General features: G+C 36.7%; 1 protein-coding gene across 6 annotated transcripts in view; it reads left to right on the forward strand.

Moving 5' to 3' along the window:
- The window catches only part of sbf1 (SET binding factor 1), a 411,549-nt gene extending 389,195 nt beyond the window's left edge, over positions 1 to 22,354 (forward strand). For all 6 annotated transcript variants that reach the window (XM_065247769.2, XM_073815717.1, XM_073815733.1 and 3 more), the window contains 6 exons: positions 17,981 to 18,220; positions 19,296 to 19,403; positions 19,501 to 19,706; positions 19,930 to 20,017; positions 20,136 to 20,267; positions 20,380 to 22,354. In XM_065247769.2, coding sequence (XP_065103841.1) covers positions 17,981 to 18,220; positions 19,296 to 19,403; positions 19,501 to 19,706; positions 19,930 to 20,017; positions 20,136 to 20,267; positions 20,380 to 20,478 — 873 coding nt within the window. In that variant the 3' untranslated portion in view covers positions 20,479 to 22,354. The remainder of the gene's footprint in view (positions 1 to 17,980; positions 18,221 to 19,295; positions 19,404 to 19,500; positions 19,707 to 19,929; positions 20,018 to 20,135; positions 20,268 to 20,379) is intronic.
- Positions 22,355 to 24,235: the final 1,881 nt, after the last annotated feature.

Below are 24,235 nucleotides of genomic sequence, written 5' to 3' on the forward strand. Positions count from 1 at the left end.
CCCAAGCCCTCATAGCTTAGTGACTTGATTGGTTATTTGCCTGCTATGCAGATAGACTACAACCCCCCCCCACACACACTATATATATTCCTATACACCCTCAAAATCCTTAAAAAAATTAAAACTTGAATTGAGTTTGAAATGTTTATTTAATAAAAAACTGAACAATCCACAATTGTCACAATCACAAAACAATATTATACACAAATATTAAAAGTTGCATACATAAACAATACCAGTGGTTAAATTGGGCCGGAGCTCACTGGAGCGCAGCTCCGCCTCCTCAGGTCCACAACACACCCTGCCGGAGCTCCGTCTCCTTCAGCAATAGGGTTTAAATTGGGCCGGGCCAAATATTTGTTATGACATTCGGGTCGCGGTCGGTCGGGTCTTTTGAAATAAAGATGCCATTTAAATCTTTGTAATTTTGGACGGGATGAGTTTTACAGGGGGACCTCTGAGAAAATCAAGCTTCTCAGAGGTCCACTGTGATTTTAATCCCGTCCGAATCGACCATGTCTGTGTTTTTCTCTGCAACCTTTGTAAAAATTCCAAAGTAATTTACTTACTGTTTTTCGCCAAACTCAGAGGTCTTTTGATAAATGTAATCCCGCCCGGATGCAAATGTCTGTGTCTGCTCGCAATATCTTTTGAAAACGCGGTTCTTTTGGTGTTTTGGCCAACGCAATCTGTCGTATAGGTCTTGAGTCCCATTCATTCAGCAGATATGGATGTTTTTTTTTCCATTTGGCGGAATAAAATAATTAAATCAAGACGAGCTGAATATCATACACTGTTAAGACTAAACACTGTAATATCAGTAACGTTATAAGGTATGAACTCAACCTTATTTTGTTTCACTCTGGAATGGTAATGTTAATTAATAAAGATAATAAATTGTTATTAATCATTGTTTCTTAATTTCTTTGTTTTTTTTATAAGCAGCCAGTTATATAAAACACGTAGGCTACTTTAAGTGATTTGTATAAGTTATTTTGATTTGTTAAAATTAAATTAATAAATTACATGTTCTGTAGGCTAATAATTTTACATTTAAAGCAAAATATCGTCTCACTCAGATCCTCAAGAATGCGCATTCTCACAGGATGACATTAGACATTGTAGAGATGAGAGATAGAGAGGTAAGAGTGGTGCACACGTCGAGAAAACTTAATAGAAGTCTAGAAACAAATGATTAAAGTATGTATAGCCATATCACTCATCTCATTACAATATGTTAAAAGATAACACTTAACTTATTGTATAGTTTAATAAAATAATGTATTTTGATTATACAAATCAATTACAACCTAACTATAGTGATTGTTTTACTAACTGCTGACCAGCTTATCTCTATGGCTAATTTATAAGACATATTGATGCTTATTCAGTAACTCGTTTTTCTTGTTAATTTAATCTTTTGGTTTATCTTATGCTTAGAATTAGTGAAGGAGGTTGAGTCTTATACCTTCTTTCAAAGTTTGATCAATTGTGCATAATAACATGTGCAACAAGCATTTAGGGTGTCAGACTCATAGATTAGCATAATTTAAAGTTCAGGTTTTAAAGTTTGGATCAACCTCTGGCACAGCTTTAAAGCTGAAACTTGTAAGTGAATTTTAAAGTATTTATCTTTGTTTGAATACCCACTCAACCTTACCTTACACATAAATACTGGAAAAAGAGCCCCTTTAGTGTAAAACACATTAAGTGATTTTACGGCGTAGTTTTGAATGATGACTATTACCGTAAATCATCCCCACACTCTCGCACTGCATCCTCTCTCACCTGCTACTTTTCGCTTGCGCGAATACAATTCTTTTTGGCAGTCGAGGGGCGGGACTTATTTCTTTACATGTAATCTCAAATGTCATTGTTTACTACACTATTCTTAAAACCGGTTGTGATTGGACAGTCGTGGTAATCAGCGGCCGCCATTTTGGGGTGAAAATATCAACTGGACAACAGCACAGATACACAGAATGACAACGAAAGAGAAGTCAAAGTGAAAATAAAACACGCAATGTTCAGCAATCCACTGCAAAATATCATCGTTTGCTATTTTTAACATTTTTTTTGTGTAATAGCAACTTAATTCCTTTTAGAAACTGCAAGTCCTAGCCATAGAAATAATGATTTATATGAATATGATACTATAATTACAATGAGCTTATTAAATATATTTTGTGAATTCATTTATTTCATTGATAACTTATTTTTTATGTGTACCTCCTGGGAAACGGTCTAATGTTATTAAAACGCAAGAAGAACTCATATCACTTTACTCTTAGCTGTCATTTAGAGATAAATCTAACATTAATGAATCTCACAGACAAATCAGACAAGAAAATAGCAACAGATAATTTCTCACATTAAATCATCAGTAAATTTTATGACGAACCTACATTAAAAGCTGTATCAGTGATGCGCTCGATTCTTTTTGGCACAGAAATGCCGGCATAGTGTTGCTTGTGTTTTTAAAATGTGTTTGTTACTTCATGTAAACCATGTGGATCACGTGTTTAGTCAAAACACGTGATGCACATACACGCACTAGACACGCAGAACACATATTTTGAAATTGTGAACCACACAAATGACGGGCTGTATACATGTTGTGACAAACTTCGCATCGAGTGCTCACAAAAAAAAGAAGTCACCAGCTGCCACTGTAATGTAGTAAATATCTAAATAAAATGAACAACAACTATATTGATCTTGCTTTAAGAAATCAGTCCTACACTTTTTTACTTAGTATTTTTGTCTTGTTTTCAGTAGAAATATTATTTAAATTAAAATGCTTTTTCTTGATGAACAAAATGACCTAAGAAAATAAGTCTAGTTTTAGACAAAATAAAACACACACACACACACACACACACACACACACACACACACACACACACACACAATTTAAGTGAATTTGTGCTTAAAACAAGCAAAAATATCTGCCAATGGTGTGAGAAAAAAATCTTACGTTTTCTTTTTTTCTTAAAAACTTAATTCAAGCACAATTTTCTCACCCCATTGTTAGATATTTTTGCTTGTTCAGGCAAAAATTTAGTTAAATTGTATATTTTTGTCTAAAAACTAGACATATTTTCTTAGGTAATTTTGCTCATCAAGAAAATACATCTTGATTTAAGAATTTTTAGTTTTTCTACTAAAAACAAGATAAAAATCCTGAGTTAGAAACAGATTTTTTGCAGTGTAGATTCAATTGCAGAGCTCTGTTTTGGAATTATTCAAACATTTCTCACTGTAACACTGTAATTTCTCACATTTAAGAAAACCGGTTGCATTAAACCATTTAAGTTTTAAAACACATAGATTTGAGTACTGTGAACTTAAACAAATTGAGTCACATGCAGTTATGTACTTATATTTAAGTTTACACTAACTAAATATAAGTGCATAATTACACAAGACTTAAGTTCACAGTACTCAAATTTATGATTTTTAAAACTTAATGGTTTAAGGCAACAGGTTTCCTTAAATGGTTTGAGTTAAGTTAACTTCAACTTCAACTTTCAACTTTATTCATTTATATAGCACATTTTACTGCAATTTCAATTGCCCAAAGTGCTTCACAGTGTTTAAAAGACAAAGCAAAATATCAAACAATTAATAGAAAGAAAATTAATACAGAATAAGGGATAAGAATAAAATTCAATAAAAGAAAACCAAATTGAGATAAAATAAAATATATAAAAACATCAAGAAGCTATCTCCAAACAAGGTCTATTTTCAACGAACGCTAAATTAAAAAGATATGTTTTTAACTGAGACTTAAAACCTTCTAAATGTGAGACTTGCCGAATGTGCAGAGGGAGGCTGTTCCACAGTTTAGGGGCGATGACCATGAATGCTCTATCACCCCTTGATTTTTTTAAGGAGCGGGGAACTGCTAATAGAAGTTTATCTCCTGATCTCAGAGACCTGACCGGAGTATGGTCCTTTATGAGGTTGGTGATATAGCTTGGGGCGATATTGTGAAAGGCTTTAAAAACCATCAATAAAATCTTAAAATCAATTCTGTACTGGACAGGAAGCCAATGCAGCGTAGATAATACTGGAGTAATGTGTTCTCTAATTTTAGTGCCAGTTAAAAACCTAGCTGCCGCATTCTGCACTAATTGTAGGCGAGAAAGATTGTGTTTGCTTATACCAACATACAGAGCATTGCAATAGTCCAGTCTGGATGTGATAAAAGCATGCACTATAACCTGTAGGTCTATTGTGTTCAGGATGGGTTTTATCCTGGAAATCAGTCTAAGATGATAAAAACTACTCTTTACTACTGACTTAATTTGGTTGTCAAAACTTAGGGAAGAATCAATAATTACACCCAGATTCCTAACAGTATTTTTCATAGGTATATTCAAAGGGGCAATAGCACTAGACATGGCTTCCTTAAGTTTTGATGGACCAAAAATAATTATCTCCGATTTGTTCTCATTTAGTTGGAGAAAATTGTGTGATAGCCAAAGTTTGACTTCATCCAGACAAAGTACTAGAGGCTGTAACGAATTCAAGTTTGCGACTTTAAAAGGCAAATATAATTGAGTGTCATCAGCATACATGTGATAAGAGACACCATGACGACGGCAAATTGAGCCGAGAGGGCTCATGTACATAGAAAATAGCATGGGCCCCAAAATAGAACCCTGAGGAAGACCATATTTTAAAGATGTCAGTGACGAAGAGTCATTTGCAAAATTCACAAAGAAGGTTCTTTCATGCAAATATGACTTAAACCATTGTAAAACAGTCCCCTTGATACCTACTTCAACCTCCAGGCGTTTCAGAAGAATTGAGTGATCGACAGTGTCGAAAGCGGCACTGAGATCCAGCATAATTAAAACAACACCCAAATCAGCATCTACTGACATCAGTATATCATTTACTACTTTGACTAATGCAGTCTCTGTGCTGTGTGCAGCTCTAAAGCCAGATTGGAAATTATCTAAAATGTCATTTTCAATTAGAAAAGGAGTAATTTGAGAAAAAACAACTTTTTCCAATATTTTTGCAAGACATGGTAGTTTAGATATTGGTCGATAGTTATTCAGCTCTGAAGGGTTACAGCCAGATTTTTTGAGTAAAGGAGAAACTACTGCCTGCTTAAGGCAGGGAGGCACCACTCCATTTGTCAGAGAGCTGTTGACAATAGACTGAATGCTAAGGCCCAAAATATCAAATGCTAAGGCCCAAAATATCAAAGTGATCTTTTAAAAAGCGAGGAGGTAAAGGATCCAGGGGTGTATATGATAATTTCATGTGTCTTATAATATCCTCAAGAGCTGAAAGAGAGACTGTATCGAAATGATCAAATATACAGGAGTTTGAGGTGGAAACTGCTAGAACACAATACGAAGGTGTAATATCTTCTCTAATTAATTCAATTTTCTTTTGGAAGAAAATCAAAAAGTCCTCACAAGTGTAAAGAGAGTAATCAGTAGAAGTGGCGATGGATGGATTAAGTACTGAATTTATTGTACTAAACAAAGTTTTCGGGCAGTGAGGTGATTTGTTTATCAACTCCGAGACATATTTAGTTCTAGCAGCTTTTACAGCATACTGATATTTCTTGAGAGATACCTGTAAGATTTCAAAAGAAATCTGCAATTTATCACTTTTCCATCTACGTTCAGCTTTTCTGCAAACCTGTCTAAGAGCCCTTGTATCAGTGTTAAACCAAGGCTGAGGCAGAGATTTCGGCCTTTTCTTTTTAATTGGAGCAATATCATTTAGAATGTCCAGGCAGACAGAATTAAAAGCAACAGTCAGTTTTTCTGTGTCCATCAAAACTCCGGCAGTTTCTATTAGTGATGAGATAGGGCTATTAATATACGCCTCGACAAAATGACTTGCCGTTGACTCAGTCATTGAACGAATATAAACATCGTTCAATGATGTCTTTGGTGGGGCAACGGTGAGATCAAAACTAAAAAAGACTGGTCTATGGTCTGATATAAAATTGTCCTCTGTAACAACATCCTTAATAGGTAACCCCATGGATAAAACCAGATCGAGAGTATGCCCGCGACTGTGTGTGGCATCGAAAACAAATTGTTTTAAATTAAAAGAGTCAATGAGGTCAGAGAACTGCTGACCGAGAAGGTTTGACGAGCAGCACACATGAATATTAAAATCCCCAACGATTAAGAGGTTGTCCGTGATGGGAACGATGTGTGAGAGAAAATCAGCAAAATCATGTGTGAAGTCCTTGTCATATTTAGGAGGACGATAGATGAGAGCGCAATAGAGGGTCTGAGCCAGGTTTAGTTTAAACATCTGTACCTCAAAAGAAGAATATTTCTCAGTCGAGACAACAGAGCATTTAAAATGATCTTTAAAGAGCGTAGCCACCCCCCCACCACGACCAGACAGTCTCGGAGAGTTTAAAACATTGTAGTTCGCAGGTAGCAGCTCTGCGAGAAAACAACTATCTGTCGGTTCAAGCCATGTCTCAGTTAAAAACACGAAATCCAAATCTTTGGAGACCATGAAGTCCCGAAGTATAAAAGTTTTGTTTCTCACTGATCTTACATTAAGCAGTGCAGCGTTGACTCCAATAAGGTCCAACAGATGAGATTGAGGTAAAGATGTGTACTGTAAATCCTTTACATAGCGATGAGCCGGCGGTTCATTCCGCTTATGAGGCTTTATCCACACTCGCCGAGTAATGGCCAAAGGCTGTACAGGGTAAACCGGCCGTAGCCACGACCAAACGAACCGAGCGTCAATCGTCCTGTTTGCCCGTTTAAGTATTGCAGATCTCGCCAACCAGCCACCACGTTTTCCTCGTCTTTTGTGACGCTTCTTTTTGTAAAAGGAGCCACGGTAACTGCGGCAGATCTCCGGCGGAATAAGCAGCAGATGATTGGGGAGGTTTGAAGTTATGACATCGTTTGTAAAATAGCAGTCTGAAGTAATTGAGGTTCTAATTTCCAATAGTTTCAGGCGATCATAGCTCAGTACAGATGAGGTAACAGGCGGAAACATCATAAAAAACAGACAAACATAAGCAATATTTAAAAGGCTCAAGACCTGACGGCTTGCCGTGCACCATGCTGGCGCCATCTTGGGTCGGTTAGGCGCCATCTTGTAAAACTGTTAGGTTTTACATTGTAAAGCATATACTTGTCAGCAAAGGTAACGTTGATGTACCCTCATCTGGACAGACATCTCTTTGGAGCCCTTTGGAAATATAAAAGTACATATAAGTATTTGGCATAATACTAATACACATATACGTCAAATCAAATGACATATAAAGTTGTACATTTTAGAAAGTTTACATTAAACCAGTGGTTCTTAACGTTATTCCTGGAGGCCCACTGCCCTGCATGTTTTGTATGTCTCTTTTATCTGACAGACGTAGTTAAGTTCATGGAGATCCCTTCTAATGAGCTGATGATTTGAATCAGGTGTGTTAAATAAGGGAGACATAGGCTGTTTCTCAATATGCGTTCTTCAGCGATCTTGCGTCCTTGTGTCCTCGCTCTACGTCATCATTAACAGTCGAAGTTCAATTCCAATTCTCAAGAACACAAGTACAGAGGATGCATGAAAATACCCGGATGAGTTCTTGATATCGAAAGAACGAACTCAGAAGGTCGTGAGAACACAGAACGCACTTGTGAGAATTGAGATGTGTCCGATCTTCCTGCTGGTCACGTGACCTCTCCAGATATCAGTGCGCAAGTCTGCACTCGATGCATCCTCGAAATCAAGAACTCATCCGGGTATTTTCATGCGTCCTCTGTACTTGTGTTCTTGAGAATTGGAATTGAGCTTCGACTGTTAATGATGACGTAGAGCAAGGACACATGGACGCAAGATCGCTGAAGAGCGCATATTGAGAAACAGCCATACAAAATGTGCAGAGCAGTGGGCTTCCAGGAATAACGTTAAGAACCACTGCATTAAACTGTACAAAAGATAAAACAATATATGATCAAAGAACTTCATAATATACATCTTCTTACTTCATTTTCTGTGTTGATGTCCTCAGAGTCTCTGTGTCGTTCTGCAGCTTTATTTTAGTAGGTTACTTCATTATAGTTGTCTATCAAACACGGAATAAAAAAATAGAATCACATACATCATAACACATCTATTTACTATTTAACCTCTTTAATTTAATAATTTCATTATTAAACTTACATCATTTTGGCCAGATTGCAGTGACATCAATTTCTTCAGTGTCTGGATCAGTCTGATGTTTTAGCTTCCACTGTTACTTCATTATATTTCTCTGGCAAACACAGAATTAAAAATCAAAATCACATACATCATAACACATCTGTTTACTATTTGATTTTTAAAATTGAATGAATAAACTTACATCACCCAGAAACCTCTTCAGCATCCACAAAGTTGACCACAGTGTACATGACCTCTGTAAACACAAACATGGATAGACTTCATATTTAAAAAGATGAAGAACAGGAAACATATAACGTTAAAATATATTATGACTCCAAGCTTCTTAAAAATTAGCATCTAGGTTCTCTCAAAGTGAAGCCTCCTTTGTTACAAATCAATATAAAGCTATTAAAAGAGTCTTGAAAAATAAGCAGCATCTACCAGAACTAAAGCAATGAGCTTTTAAACAACAAAAGATTGTCTGTATCATTTAAAATAGCAGAGAGACACTTGCTAGCTGCTAACATTTCAAACACACAAGTTACTGTTGTTTTGTTTGTTTTAAGCAAAGAACGTCTCATCTTGGCTTCTTTAAAGTTTTTTTTTTTATTTAAACATCGAATTGATTCTTCTAACAGGCTGGTTTGAATGTTACTTCGCATATTTTTAACCTCATGTTTACCGCTGTGTACCACGTATACCAGTGGCGGATGCAGAACGTGACATATGGGTGGGCATGGATTAAGTCCGGGTGGGCCTGAATCTATGGGTGTCACTTTTGAATAAGAAACTATAACAAGTCTATAAAATTCGTCAAAACTTAAGGAATCACAAGCGTATTGGTGAGAACACTAATTTAAACAGCATACACACACACCCGAACTGCACGTCACATTTTTGACATTATTGATATACTTTAAATTGTAATGCAACATGACATTAATTAAGCCTTTTTGGTAAAAAAAAAACAATTATTGGGCTGTCATAGCCTACAAAAAAGAACCTGCACACAGTGACAAGAAATATAAATGAACACAAAAAACCTTATACTTTTTAAAATAGCCTATTAAAACTGTTTAAATAAATTAAGCTACTAAATGCTTAAAATGAAGCTTCTAACATCATATTCTCTTCATGCAAATAACTAAAAATATATTTTCGTTTCACATATTTAAGTTAACTTACTAAATAAAGAAAGAAAAAGGGAATTGCTAGAATAATGTTTGACTCTGAGGTTAAACGAAAAATCAAATAAATAAACATTTAATATACTTTTTGATGAGCATAAGAGCAAGCGGGTAGCCTACTCGTGAAGAGCGGAGCCGAGGAGCGCGCATACCGTAAAACTTCAAATAATAGCCCGGGCTTTTATTTTCCCAAACCTATCATCACACCAGGCGTCTAAAAGAGACAGGCGTCTATAAGAGACAGGCTTTTAATTTAATTGTTCCAGCATGACAGCAGGAGGTTACCACATATTACGTTTTATTTTTAATTTGAATGTGTTTAACAAATTAGTGCGTGTAATAACAACAGTCTTAAATTTTTGGCAGTATAAATAAAGCAAACAAGGATATGTTTTTTATTGGTTGTTGCGTGAAATCTTACCCAGAGACAACAGTGCTATTTTCTGATTGGCTATTGTGTAGCCTCTTTCTCTTTTTTTTGTATTGGCTCGCTCGACTAGAACTCTAGGGAAGACGGGCTTGATAGAGAGAGAGAGAGAGCAGTGCGGCCAGATACATTTTGGGCGCTGCAGCATATTAAATATGATAAATAGTGTTTCCGCGCGAGAAATAAAATGTGTGGTGGGAGTGCATGCATGACAAAAGACTGAAAGCCCGGCTATTATCAGCGGCCTCAAAACACTACCGGTCCACCGGGAAAAGTCCTGACTCTCCCGATTGCCACTTCGCTACTGTCATCATCACCTCAATCCTGGCGACGGAGCTTGTTGTGTTGTCATAGTGATGAGTAACGGAACGACTGCGTCTGTCACGTGACATCTACCGGTAAGCAAAAAAAACTTTAGCGTGTTTAATCTGCACCATAGAACTGTCTTAAACGGACTATCTGACGGGTTTTAGAAGATTAAATACAACCCGAAACTAAAAAACAGACCAGGCCTTTATTTGAGACAGGCGTTTATTTACCCAAACCTGTCGTCACACCAGGCGTCTAAGAGAGACAAGCGTCTATTTGGTCTATTTTACGGTATCAGACGTGAACACGAAAGGAATAATGGGTTTAATTATGCTTTCACTTCATTTCCTGACAGTTTTACTTGTAAGTGGGGATAGTAATGACTAACAAGATGACACCGAATTACATACAATATAATTACCTAACTAAATCTGAGAGAATGCAAACACATTACAATATTTTTTCCTCCGCCCGACCGGCAGGGCGAAGATACATTTTTGTAGCCCGACAGGAATTCCCCCGGGACTTCGGGGTAGCGATTTTGCGAGCACTGCATAGGTTTGTTTTGTAGAAAGACTTTCTTTAAAGTGAATTTCGTTTTGTATAAATTGTATCTTAATATTAATCAATGTTTAATCAAACAATTGCCTCGATTTAATAAATAAGAAGCAAACCAAGAACGTCTGTGGTGTGGATTGAAATAAACCCACTTTATTTCCGCAGCCTACATCTTTCTGCTTTTAATGCATTTCTTAAATTAATGTCTCAATTACACAGTAGGCTTATAGGTTGTTATGATAGGCTATTTGTTGCTTAAAAGCAATAGGCTATATTGTATAAAGTCTATCAGTAAACGTGGCGTGACTTATAGTGCTGAGCTAGAGAGCTGGTAGGCTATATCAAACAACATCACTGTGATCAGATGTTTTCTTTCTATTTTTTTTACCCCGCTGTCATATTTGTTGTGTGTGTATGTTATTGAGAGGAAAGCGCACAGCACATATTTATAACGTGTTGTTATTCAAAATACGTTTTCCACTTGCTTGCAAAAAAATGTTCTCGGGAATATTTTTCTCTTTAGAACCATAATGTATTGCAACATTCAACTTCTTTATAATAGTTTTTAAATAGTTATCAGGCCTACTTATAATTTTACTGTTTATTTGTCTAACTATACAGAGTAGTATTTTTATTTTTATTTTTGATTGGGCGGGCCAGCTGTTAATCTGGGCGGGCCCAGGCCCGTCCAGGCCCGCCCATAGCTCCGCGCCTGACGTATACCCTTAATGTTTTACTGTTTGTGCTTTAAATTCAAACAGTTCTAGTATAAAGACAAAAACGTATCATAGTAAATAACATAATATGAACAAATAGGCAACCGATCAGCGCGATGCAGACAAATTAATTAAACTAAATTTACCTTACTGTTGATGAGCAAACAAACAAAAAGACCAAGTCCAGGCAGTAACGGTTCGTGATTTTGAATTTTCCCGTCAAGCCCATAGGTTGAGCAGTCGCACCTGAAGGGTGGGGACAGATGAGTGGGTGCAGGTGCATTCTGGGAAATGTAGTCCTTTCTTTAATATACTTTTTTATAATCCGCGTTTTCACACTATGCATTGTTCTTTATACTTGATTATTAATAAAAATAAAAAATATTTGTATAAAGTTTATTACGTTGACAAAACATGTTTAGTTGACAAACATATTAAAAGAGACATATCATCAATGTTCCCTCTAATTTTTTTCAGCACTGAGCAAATTCTTTTTTTTTTGAGCGCACATTTCAGTACTGTGAGCAATTCGCAACCACACAACCTGCCGAAAATGACCACGAGCCTGCGTTAACCATAGGAGATTCAAAGAGATGACAGTGTAGCGTGTAACGGGGTTTAGTGTATACACACGTATAATGTTCTATGTGGGCCTGTGTATAAATCCCAATACATGTAATTAACACTCTCTTTGAATTTACCAGGTACCTGGGTTTAGCAGAATGAACCATCCAACTCAAGCTGAAAATCAGTTCTTATATACTACAGTGCAAATAAATAAATAAATAAATAAAATACTTGTAAAAGTGTAACACTGTTTCATTGTTTGTAATCCAAATTCATGATTCACTTAAATGACTTAGTTGGGTTGATTTCATGAATCAATTGATTTGGTTCAAAGAATCGTTTGTTCCTTTAAATAGTTCATAGTTCAGTTCAAAGTAAGTGTCCTTCGAAGAAAATCCAAGAAAATACGGAAAATGAAGTTTCAGCGAATTCACGTCCTAGTAGTTGTCCGGAACAAAAAGGAAAAATATCCTCCTATTAGTTCTAGTTCAAAGCACAGTTCTGGTTGGCTCGCCTTTTTGTATACACCTTCAGTATATTGTCTCGCGTGTCCAAGATGGAGCAGGAGAACTTTACAGATGTTCGAAAACAAAAAAACCCAGCCTTTTAAAAACACAAGGCAGAACAGTAATTAATCTTCAATTCAACAGATTTATCAATAAGCATCATATTGACACTTAAAATGTTATTTTTTAATCACATTTACGTTACTTGACTGTTAACTTTCAAATGTAAATAGCGCTTCAGCTCGTTCGTTATATACCAATGGCCAATGTAAACAAACTAATAAAACTCATAGTTTGCTGCCAAATTTGCAACACTTATGCCATAATGTCAAGTTAATATTTAGAATATAACTCACCAAAGCATACATTTTAACTTCTTATTTAAAAGAAGAAGTTCATTCGCAGTGTTTTGATGCTGTGTGATTCTGAATCTGCCTCCGTTCTAATTCTCTATTTTGCTCTCTCCTCACTCTAGCGACAGCTTTTCCAAGTTATCGCATCACTTCAGGAATCCAATAATTTGTTTTAAATCACTGTTTTGAATCACTTTTTCCTCTTAATAAGTATTTTAGTTTCTTGAGATCGCCCCGTGCAGCTGCTCATCTGACTCGCTCTCACACTGTGCTCGTGCTGGCACCTGTGTGAACTGAATGCGCTGCTACCATTGGCTCATAAAAGTGTCTGTCACCGTAGCAAGATCAGCGATTGGTTGAAAGTTTCTTCTCCTTCTAGAACACTCGCCTTCTCTCTCTCTCTTAATTCTTTTACAACAGCAAATGCATCAATGTTTATGTGGGTCTGACCAATCTATTGCGCGGCCACTTTGACTGGCCTGCACGGCCGCGCGCGCGCGCAGCTTAGAGGGAACATTGCATATCATGCTAAATCCACTTTCTTAGCTCTTAAATGCATTTTGTTGTATATTTGTAGTGTTTATAAGTACATAAAAGTTAAAATTAGTCTCTTCAGGTGCTTTGTTGATATCTTTATATTCTTTTTTGGTCATATTTTCCAACCTGTTCTGATTTTTCTATTATCTATTACGTTTTTTGAACAATTACGTCACAGTATTTGCAGCGGAACTGCCAAATAAGGACAGCCCAACACTTCGAGCAATCTGCCATTTTTTATTTCTCACTGCGATATTGTAGTCCAAGCTCAAGGATGCAGAAGTTACGAGAGGGTAAGAAATGTACCCATATCTGTGGGTAAAGTCATTTTTGTGTCCCCGAAGCACTTCAAGGATAACTTATTCACCAATCTCCGCCAGTATAAAGAAGGATTTGCCGATAGACTTTGTCTGATTGAGGGGTCAATTACTTCTATCTTTGGAGACGACGAGCATAGCACTTCGGTAAGCTGTAAATAACTTAAAAAAAGTAAAGTACACGGTGGTCAAGGTTTAGCAGTGCCGTTTCTCAATCCGAAGGTTGCAGCCTGCGGAGATCGCTTTTTGGTCATCAAGTTTTCATTTTCATCACGCTCCGTTTCCGAGTCTGGCTCGAACATGTACGGCTGGATGGACAAGTCTTCCGTTGTTGACATTTTGTGAATAACGAGTGAATAAAAAGTTTCTGTGCCGCTAGATAATAGTATCTCTGCTATAAAACTACAAAAATGGCCGAACAGGGTGGAGTTTAACCGAGTGTCACCTCTGCAACCGGGAGAGGGGGCAGGGTATGACGTGCATTTAAAAAGACAGCACCAAAATGAGTTGCTCTCAGATGCACATCAGAAAAGGGGGCCTGTGGAGCTATAATAATGAGGAATTCAGACCCAAGCATTGCAGTTCCGCTTTATATAGACCTCAAATAGATGATTTATATATAAAAAGGACAGACTTAAAGCATGATATGTCTGCTTTAACAGTTATTTTGAATGATGCTCAGATTTTCTTAAATATAAAATCTTTGTGAATCAGCACCTTCTTGATGAAATACAAAACTCTTTAAACATGCCTCAGGAATTATCTCTGGGTTTAGTGGATTAACTGCTCATCATTGGAAACATTGAACGTATACCTAAATTAATTCTTACTTAAATATAAGTAAATATAAACTAATGCTGAGTTAAGACATGTAACTTACTGAACTTACTTAACTACAACATAAACTCAAATTAATTTATTGTAAATGACTGCATTAACTAACAATGAAAAACATGTCATGTTGTAGTTAATGATGACTCTTCAATAGTTTATGATTAGGATATGCCTTAACTCAGCATTAGTTCATGTTAAAGTAAAAATACATGTATGTCTTTTTTCACTGTGATATATGGACCCTTATTATAAAGTCCCCATCTTTTTTGTTTAAATTGATTGATTGAAGACAAACATTATAATATGTGGTCTGACTTTGTACAAGCATGCATTATCATATGCTAAAAGTTACCTCCTCAGATAGACTAGAACATTGATTGGTGCCCAAACATTTTCCTTACAAGGGCCAAACCTGACTGAGGGCCGTTGGCCAAAAGTAAATGTTGTTGTGTTATATTAAAATTAAAGTTGCCCTAATAACCCCTAGTTTATAATTTTCTAATATTTTAAAAATAAATAAGCAAACATTACTCTGTTTATGCATAACTAATGCAGTTTTATTTTCCAAGGCTTTTTGTAGAAAAAAGAAATCGTTTTGCCAATCAATTTTAAATATCCTTTTCTCTGTGTGCCACTGCCGCAACCTCTTCATTTTTAGCCTATAGTACCCGAGTTCATTAAGTTTAGTGATGCATTTTATACACCTTCAAGTATGCATGAAACATAAAAAAATTCACTTTAATCCCTTGCATTTAATTTACATTTTTGTAATGTAAAAATAGAACAAAAAATGATACATTTTAGAAAATGTTTAATTAAAATATGAACATCTCCGTCAATGACTTTTATTCTTTTTCCTTATCTCACGTGGCATGATGGGCCAAATTAAAGGTTTATTGTGGGCCAACTTTGGGCACCTCTGGATAAGAAGTACATTAGCTGACAGGTATCTGCAGATATGTTTACCCGAGTTTGTCAGTCTGTATCACCCAACATGTTTTGCATTCATATGTGAAAGACTGTCTTTTAGATTTATGGACCTGTCTATTGATATTTTTTGTTTCTATTTTAAAAGATTTAATGAAATGTTAGGGTAGAATTATAATAACAATAGAAACAGTGAACTTCAAATCATGAGACATCAGCAAAATCAAGCAGCTTTACATTTCACTGACTAATTTATCAACATCCTAGCTAGCAAAAATGTGTTACATGATGTCATTTGAACGGCATCTTTTAAACGATGTATGCAGCATTGAGAGATACGTGCACAATATTCTGACCTAGGGCAGTTGGAGACATGTTTTCAAAGTGTTGGAAATATATATTCTGAAATAACATTTGTTGCATTTCTCTTGAGTCAGAGACATAATTTTCACACATTAAAATGGTAATTGTGTCCATTGAATTTTAGTTATTTTGAATGATGCTAAGTTTCTTAAATAGACTAATTAAATTATATTAATAATAAACGTATTTAGAAAACACAGTTTTTATGCACCACAATACTGTATTTGCTGTCTTAACTCTTTCCCCGCCATTGACGAGATATCTCGTCAATTAAGAGAAAACGCTTCCCCGCCAATGACGAGATTTTCCGTCTTTCCGCAATACCACTATTATCCACCAGGTGGCGCCCTTCCGCAACTTTTTAAAACCGGAAGTATTGCCCTATGGCAAGCTGCTGCATGTCCGTGTCTGTTTTAAAGATCGCTCTGAATATAATCTCTATGAAAAATCCGTCATAAAAATTGAATTATCTCTGCTTTTTGCTCAAAATATGGTGTTTTTGCAAAAACCTACCCATATTCAAAAGCTGATTGCAAAAGAACCACTAAAGGTAGGATGAAACGGTTTTTTTTGTTTGAAAGCAGAGGGTCTGTTCTTTCATTTGGTATATTGTATGTTTATATATTTAAAGAAGAACATTTTCTGGAAGGCATTAAACTTTGGTGGAAATCATGAAAAACGCTGGCGCTGGCTGGCAACTTTTTTTAAAAATGCTGGCGGTGAAAGAGTTAAAGAGACATGGTTAACCCCCCACCCCACTCAGCTCTGAAAACAAAGAAGACACCTCTACCTGTGGGTCATTAACATATAAAAAGCCCTTCACACCTCACACCCACCGCTCCTCACAACCAGCTGTAAGGATTCCTGGAAACTTCCACCAGTTCCTATATACATCTACAAACGTACGGTTTCTGTATGTTTCACGAATTTACTTTGGTGTATCACCTTTCCAAGCACTCCGCCTCAAAAATCTGGCAAACCTAAAGTTTAGCAGGGATTTCCCATCCCGTATTTGTCCGTATACAGCTCTTTTCATGCAGTGCCTGCAGCCATGTTACGGCAGCAGAGTCCTTAGAGGCTGTTTACACTTGGCATTAACATGCGTTTTCATCGATCGGATCACAAGTGGACGAGAGAGACACATTACGTTTACACCTGGTATTTAAATCCGTCTCTTTTGTCCACTTTCGACCGCATCTATCCTGAATACTGTGAGGGGGTGGTCTGTGAGACGGTGGGCGAGTCTCTCTGCTGTCATTCAAACCCGAGCGGGAGTAATTATGAGTTTATATGGACGCAAACTATATTATGTCGGACTCCACTGCTTGTTTAGCAAGTATACATGCTGCATAGTGTTTTGTACATTAATATGTTGGAGCTTTCTCTGAATTTTCAGCGCAATTGATGAAATCGGATCGCGCAACTTTCACACACTTTCAAAACGAAACTACGGAGATCAGCCGCTTTAGTTGTATCAATGAAAAGCTAAAAATAGCGCTGTTCACCGTATGTTTACGCTAGAAGTCAAAAAAAGACGTAAAACTTGTGTTTAATACCTCAGATTAGATAAATGGGCGGAGAGAAGGCGGTCGCGTGTGGCTGTTCGAACGCATTCAACCACATATGCGTTCCGCAACTCCAAAGCGATCCGATCGAAAGTGTTTTCGACTACCTCTGGATGTGGTTGAAAGTGGTCGAAAGTGTACGAGCTCAAAACGTTTTGAACACCATTTACACCTGGCATTAACGTCATCCACTTGTGATCCGATCGACGAAAACGCATGTTAATGCCAAGTGTAAACAGCCTCTTAGAGTTCCTAGCCATATTTGCCTAAGTCGCAACTTTTAATTGTCCGTCTGTCTAAGTACACGATGTAACTACAGAAAAGTCAAGTTTTAAATAGGAAAAATATCGAAACTCTTTGGATTTTTTTAGGCGCTATGCTAATGGACTAATCAGATTCTATGGATTATGCTAAGCTATGCTAAAAGTGGTAGTGCCAGACCCAGAGATCAGCTGAATGGATTCCAAAACAGTAAAAAACGAATGTTTAACTCTAGGGGAGCTGAAAAATTTGCATATTTTCAAAAAAGTGGAGTGTCCCTTTAAAAAAACACTAGTTCCACTCGAGATACACTGCACAAAGTTATTTTATGGTTTGTTTTTGTGGTTGTAATACTGCTTGGTTGGTAAGATAGTGAAACTCCCAGTTTGTTTTTCACAGATCCTAAAGCCCTACAGCTTCATCTCAAACTTAAAGGTCTGGGACTTTTACATGGAAGAGACGCTTTCAGAGGGTCCATCGTTTGACTGGGAGTTGGTGCGGGGCAGACAGGAAAAGCTGACCGAAGAAGCGGGTGACAGGCAGGACACAACAGCATCCAAATCCCAGCGGAAGATTGTCTGGCCTTGTTATGACAGCCTCAATAAAGTAGTGCCTGATGCCATCACCAAACTGTTGCAGGTGAGAAATAAAAACCCTTAGGAAACACATCTGATTTTACAGGTCAGAAACCAGCTTGATTTTACAGGTCAGGTTTCAGTTAGTCGACTAATTATTAAGGCAGCCCATTTACTAGTTAATTCGGAAATGCACAAGTTTGAAATATGTTAATAGCGTTAATCAGTGTTGTGCCTGAACGAGTTCATTGAACGAAAGTTCATGAACTCGTTCATATTTTGGGCGAACGTGAACTGAACGTACTGTATTACTGACTGATGAACGCAAGGTAAACTTGTTCATTCTGGTGCTTGTTAACGGCACGCTCTCTCAGTTTAAAGTCGTTTAATAGGGTGCCAGATTTCTATAGAGTCTTCCAGGCGAAAACCCAGCTAAAACACACTGTAAACAGGCCTTAATGTGTAGCGTAAAAAACACCCAATCTGGCAACACCGCCACCAGGCTGCATGCGTCATCAAAACAACACTGACTGGACGCTGCTGAAATCCAAATCCCTGCCGCGCCACATAGTTTAACATAAAATAACATCATATTTGTCCTAAATCGTTAACAATTAACATAGGCTGCTAACGCATATTCTGGATCTTGAAATACACTTTGACTAAGCTCACGCTATTTAACATGCACGTGCGGTGTGCAATACCTGCGAGTTGTACTACACGCGACGCCTCGCAGCTCTTCTCGCCCGATGTGCGACCCCCTTGAAGCACCAGGCTAGCCTTTCAAGGTATGTGCAAGCAAATACAAAAATTAAAAGACAGTCAAACCCTGGTTGGATAAGGATTTAAAGTTGGATATGAAGATGAAATCTGACGCATTTAGCTTCAGTGTTAAAACTAATAAAAGAATTGTCTGTGGTTCTATATGGGCTATAATAGCAATAATTTTTTTACAAATAATATGGGAAAAAAGAACTATAATTAGTTCATTTTTGGGACTGTGTGAACTAGTTCAAATTTTTGAAATAAGAACTATGAACTGAACTAGTTCATTTTAAAATTTGTGAACTCTGAACTGAACTACTTCATGTAGAAAGTGAACTTACACAACACTGGCATTAATATGCATGTGTGAACAGGATGTGCAGAATCTGGAATCTGAGTTGGGACAGCCTACAGAAAAATGGAAGGACACTTGGGACAAGATTAAGACAGCCCAACGGGTTGAGTCCAGACTAGAAAGCAGGGTAAGTCACAAGGTAGACCAGCATCCTATACATCAGGACTATTTACCTGCCTGTACCAGATCTAAGCATCTCTACTTAATGTTTTCTCTTCCTCCAGCACTCGTTTTCCAGCTCTTTGCTTATGTCATCTAATCTGAGTCACCAGAGGCGCTCGCAGGGTGTTTATCTGCAAGAGAGCGGGGTAGGATCCTCCATTAATCTGGCTCTGGACTGTGAGGTCAGCGCAACCTCCACGCCTGCAGCAGGTCGGACCAGTACCAGCACACTTTACAGCCAGTTCCAGAGCACTGAGAGCGAGAACAGGTATGTGCACCCAGCTGTGCAACCTGTTTTACTTTTAAAGTGCCGTATTTAAAAAAGTTAGAAAGTTTAAACCATTAGGTTTTGTTTTCTGTGGAATAAGGTGTATTGGAGTATTGTTTGTAGTATGATCAGTAATAAAATCATAAACAAGTCAGACGTTTATTCAATGTTGAGATTTGGATCCTGTATTGTGGAAAGTGAAATCTTTGCATGATTTTCATAGGAGCTTTGAGGGTATTTTATACAAACGAGGCGCTTTGCTGAAACCATGGAAGCCACGATGGTTTGTGCTAGACAAGACAAAACACCAGGTACTTTTTTGAACATACGTACAATTATTTTATTTATATATTTGTTTTTCCAGAAAAAAATATAGGAATAGCAGTTCAAACAGATCCATAAATTGCTTCTTTCTCATTTTTTTCCTAGTTGCGATACTATGAATCACGGAAAGACAAAGAGTGTAAGGGGGTTATCGAGTTAGCCGATGTGGAATCTGTAATTCTGGGAACGCCTACTATGGGAGCACCTAAAAACATAGAAGACAAAGCCTTCTTTGATGTGAGTTCTCTTATATCCCAGTTTACCTGCTTTACTCTATAATTGCTTTTTTGTAGGAGTTCACATGACTGCAAAACAAACATTAACGTGATCCTATTTCTGTTTTACACAGCTCAAGACAACCAAAAGAGTATATAATTTCTGTGCCCAGGACAGCACAAATGCGCAGTTATGGATGGACAGTATTCAGAGTTGCCTATCTGATGCATAGGAGAGTGCAGGGTTTTGCCAAGGAAATAACTGTGACACTTTTTGCAGAGCCAATTAAGGACATTACTAATGGACAATGGGCGGGGCTTCCGCCAGCCCATTGAAAGAGCTTGGCTTTCATTTCGTGTCGGTGGTATTGAACTTTACAATGTCTTCACCGCATTTCAATGTTTTTGTGTAAAAAAACTTAAGAAAAATCGAACTATAAAAACTCATATCAGAAGTTGTTACTATTACCACTATGCTCTTTATCAACACGATCACATTCCCTGGATGTTCTTCTATGCTTGTTCGAAAAATGGCATGGTTTTATTTCTGATGGACTGCCATTCTTCATCTGACATGTACAACTGTTGCTTGCACCCTCCCTTAATACTCCAGTACTGCCAATGGCGTCTTTCAGCTATCCAGGGGCTTAGGCATGCCCAATAACTAGCCACAGCTCACAAGAGTGACCCTTATGTAATGTTAACCCCTTTTTTCACCGTACTATGCCAGTGTTTGTGTTTGAGGTGAATTAAGATAATCAGTTTATTGCTGCTCCACTCTCTTGCCTTCTCATTTGCTACTTAAGTTCTCTTCCTCCCTTTTGATTGATTTGCTTTGTCTAAGCCTATTTTGAAGCAGGGTCTCCATGAAATGATTTATGAAGGATTTTGTGTTTAAAATGTAGTTTTTAATGTTATTTGCATTCAAGTTATTGTCAAAGTTTACCACGGCAGACACTTTGTTTGAGTCTGGAGATTATACATTCAAAATTGACTGTTTACACTCTATACCTTACAATACAAATCTGTTTTTTCCTAGAAGACAGAAATGAAAACCACTTTGGCTATTGAGAATTTAAGGGGGCTGAAGGAAAAGGAGGGATGTGTTTCTGTCATAATTTGAGAGAGAAGGATGACATTTTCTGAAAGCGTTTCTAATCACTTTGTTTCATCAAGTGTCTTGTTTACACCAATCAGAGGCCTGGAGCGGGTTGCCATGACAACTGGGTTCCACATCACTTCCTGTAACAGTTTTTGCAAAAAATATATAAAATTGTAAATATCTAAATGTATTAACACAGTTCATTCCGAATGGGAACAAATTAAATTCAGTTTCAGTTCAAATTAGTTTTTTGGGACCTACCATATCTCGAAAATGTATATGAGAAAAGTTAAGAGGACATGCAAGGCCGGTTGTCATTTGCTTCCGAGCTCTATAGGCTCTGAGTTGTGGATCTGTCAGAAACAGTGTTTTTTATGTTTCGTTTTTAACCCTGTACATAGAGGAGTTTGTTAATATTATTCCTTTAAAGAAAGAGTCAAATTTTACTGGACTTTGTAAGGATGCACCGAAAGTATCACATTACTGAACCCAAAAATTAACACACACAGTGTAAAATAATGTAATACTTCTGAATTGTTGAAACCGAAATTGTAGGTTTATGTTTCAATAACTCCCTTTGTATATAATATTCAGATATGTATGTTAATGGTAGTAATTTATTTAACTTTGTCTCCTGAATATGACAGTCTCCTGAATATGACAGTCCTCCTTGTAACTTTTAAGTTAGGAATCCAATACATGTGCCATTGTTTATCTTGTTTAAAGCAACTAACAACATATTTTTTGGAAACCTTCAGATGTGACTCGTAAATAAACCCTGAATTTATTATTTTCTTTTCTGATTTTGTTACTTTAGAAAATAACAGCGGTCACCTACAGCTTTCATGTAAGCTGAGGTTGATCAGAAATTGATGACATAAAACTGCTCATAACATTTTTATTTATTTTTCATACATTTTTATTAGATTTGTTTAATCAAGTTCTGCTGTCAATCATGCCATATATTCTTTAGGATTAAACCACTTGGGGTTTATGACCTTCTGATATTTGACTGCTTCTCTGTGTACTGATTTTGTCTGTGTTTATTGGTGTCACCAATGTTAATTACCAGGGCCAGTACGCATCATGATGAAAATGAAAATATTTTTATTAAAAACACTCAAATAAAACTTAATTTTGAAGAAACTATGACAGAAAATGAACACAGATTATTAATTTATTAAATGTTTTTAAAGGGGTCATATGATGAAAATGTTAGCATTGCCACTTTGTAGGTGTGAGCAAAAATAGGTCATTGAAATTTGGCTTTCATTATGATGTCATAAGGATATCTTATTAGAATAATACAGCCTCCTTAATCTGAACTCTCCAACCACTGCACTGCCGTTTAGTGCAGAGAGAAAGAAAGAGAAAGGAAGGACTTGACAGCACAATTGAGTTTGAATTACAACAAACCACCATCATTGTGATCAGTGTTTGCACTTTATCCGCTCATTTGCATTTTAAAAAACACACCCAAACGACACATTTTTGGACTTGACAGCACAATAGAGTTTCAATTACAACAAACCACCATCATTGTGATCAGTGTTTGCACTTCATCCGCTCATTTGCATTTTAAAAAACACACCCAAAACGACACATTTTTGCTCAAACCTACAAAGTGGCAATGCTAACATTTTCATCATATGACCCCTTTAACAGATACCTCTAACGGGAATAGGTGCGTGATGAAGTGAAACTAAAGGGCTAATAAACACAAACTGAAGCAGATGTTATTTTTAAATTTTATTTTTTCACTGACAAAACTGTGGTTTACTCACAGCATGATGAGTAAATAAATTGGTCCACTTGTAGTAAAAAATTTTTAGTTTTTGTTATGTTAATGACAGTTGGTATAGATCAGTGGTTCTCAAACTTTTTTGGCTGAAGTACCCCTTTTTATGATTTTTTCAAGCCAAGTACCCCTTAACCAGTCAACAACATCTGATTTTGAGATACAGCGAAATGAGAGTGAGACAGTTATTATATCTGATGCCCCAGAGCAGGGGCTTTTTAGCATCCTCTTTTAAGAAGCCACCTCTCATAACTTTTATTATTTCGCGCAGACCCTGCTCCTGATTTTGGATTCAGGTCTCAATAAGTACTGTTAATGATCTCAGTACTGAACATATATCAGGGGTCTCCAACCTTTTTTTATTGGAGAGCTACTTTCTAAAAAATAAAAGTGGTCGAGGGCTACTTACCTTATACCTAAATTAGCGAGTTCATAGACACCTGTTTTAGACAAATGCTTTTCTTTAAACACAAACATACATCAAATGAAAGAACAGATCCTTTTAAACAACAAAAAAACTTTCATGTTGTCTTTATTTACACTTTTTTTATCACCTCTTATATGGGTAGGCAGGGGCGTCAGTTTGTGTTGAAAAGTGGTGGGGACAAAAAATCAGATGAAAAAACATTACAGCATGACGGGAAAAATATTGAATAATGGCGCATCAAAAATGGGCATAGTGTAGGCCGGTCAACAACACAAAAATACTTAGCATAAAGAAAAACATTTCTTTGTATTTTTGCCTTGTTTTCAGTAAAAATATCTAAAAATTCTTGAAATTAAGATGCTTTTTCTTGAAAAACAAGAAAATAAGTCTAGTTTTTAGACGAAAAATACCAAATTTAAGTGATTTTGTGCATAAAACAAGCAAAAAAATCTGCCAATGGGGTTAGCACAAAAATTTGAGAATTTTTCTTAAACACTAAATTCGCAAATTGGCAGATTTTTTGCTTGTTTACATTTACATTTACATTTAGTCATTTAGCAGACGCTTTTGTCCAAAGCGACTTACAAGTGAGGTAAACAATAGAAGCAATTATGGCAACATAAGAACAGCAATACATAAGTGCACTGGAAATAGTCTCATCAA

Source organism: Paramisgurnus dabryanus, chromosome 1, assembly GCF_030506205.2.
Source record: "Paramisgurnus dabryanus chromosome 1, PD_genome_1.1, whole genome shotgun sequence".
NCBI lineage: Eukaryota > Metazoa > Chordata > Actinopteri > Cypriniformes > Cobitidae > Paramisgurnus > Paramisgurnus dabryanus.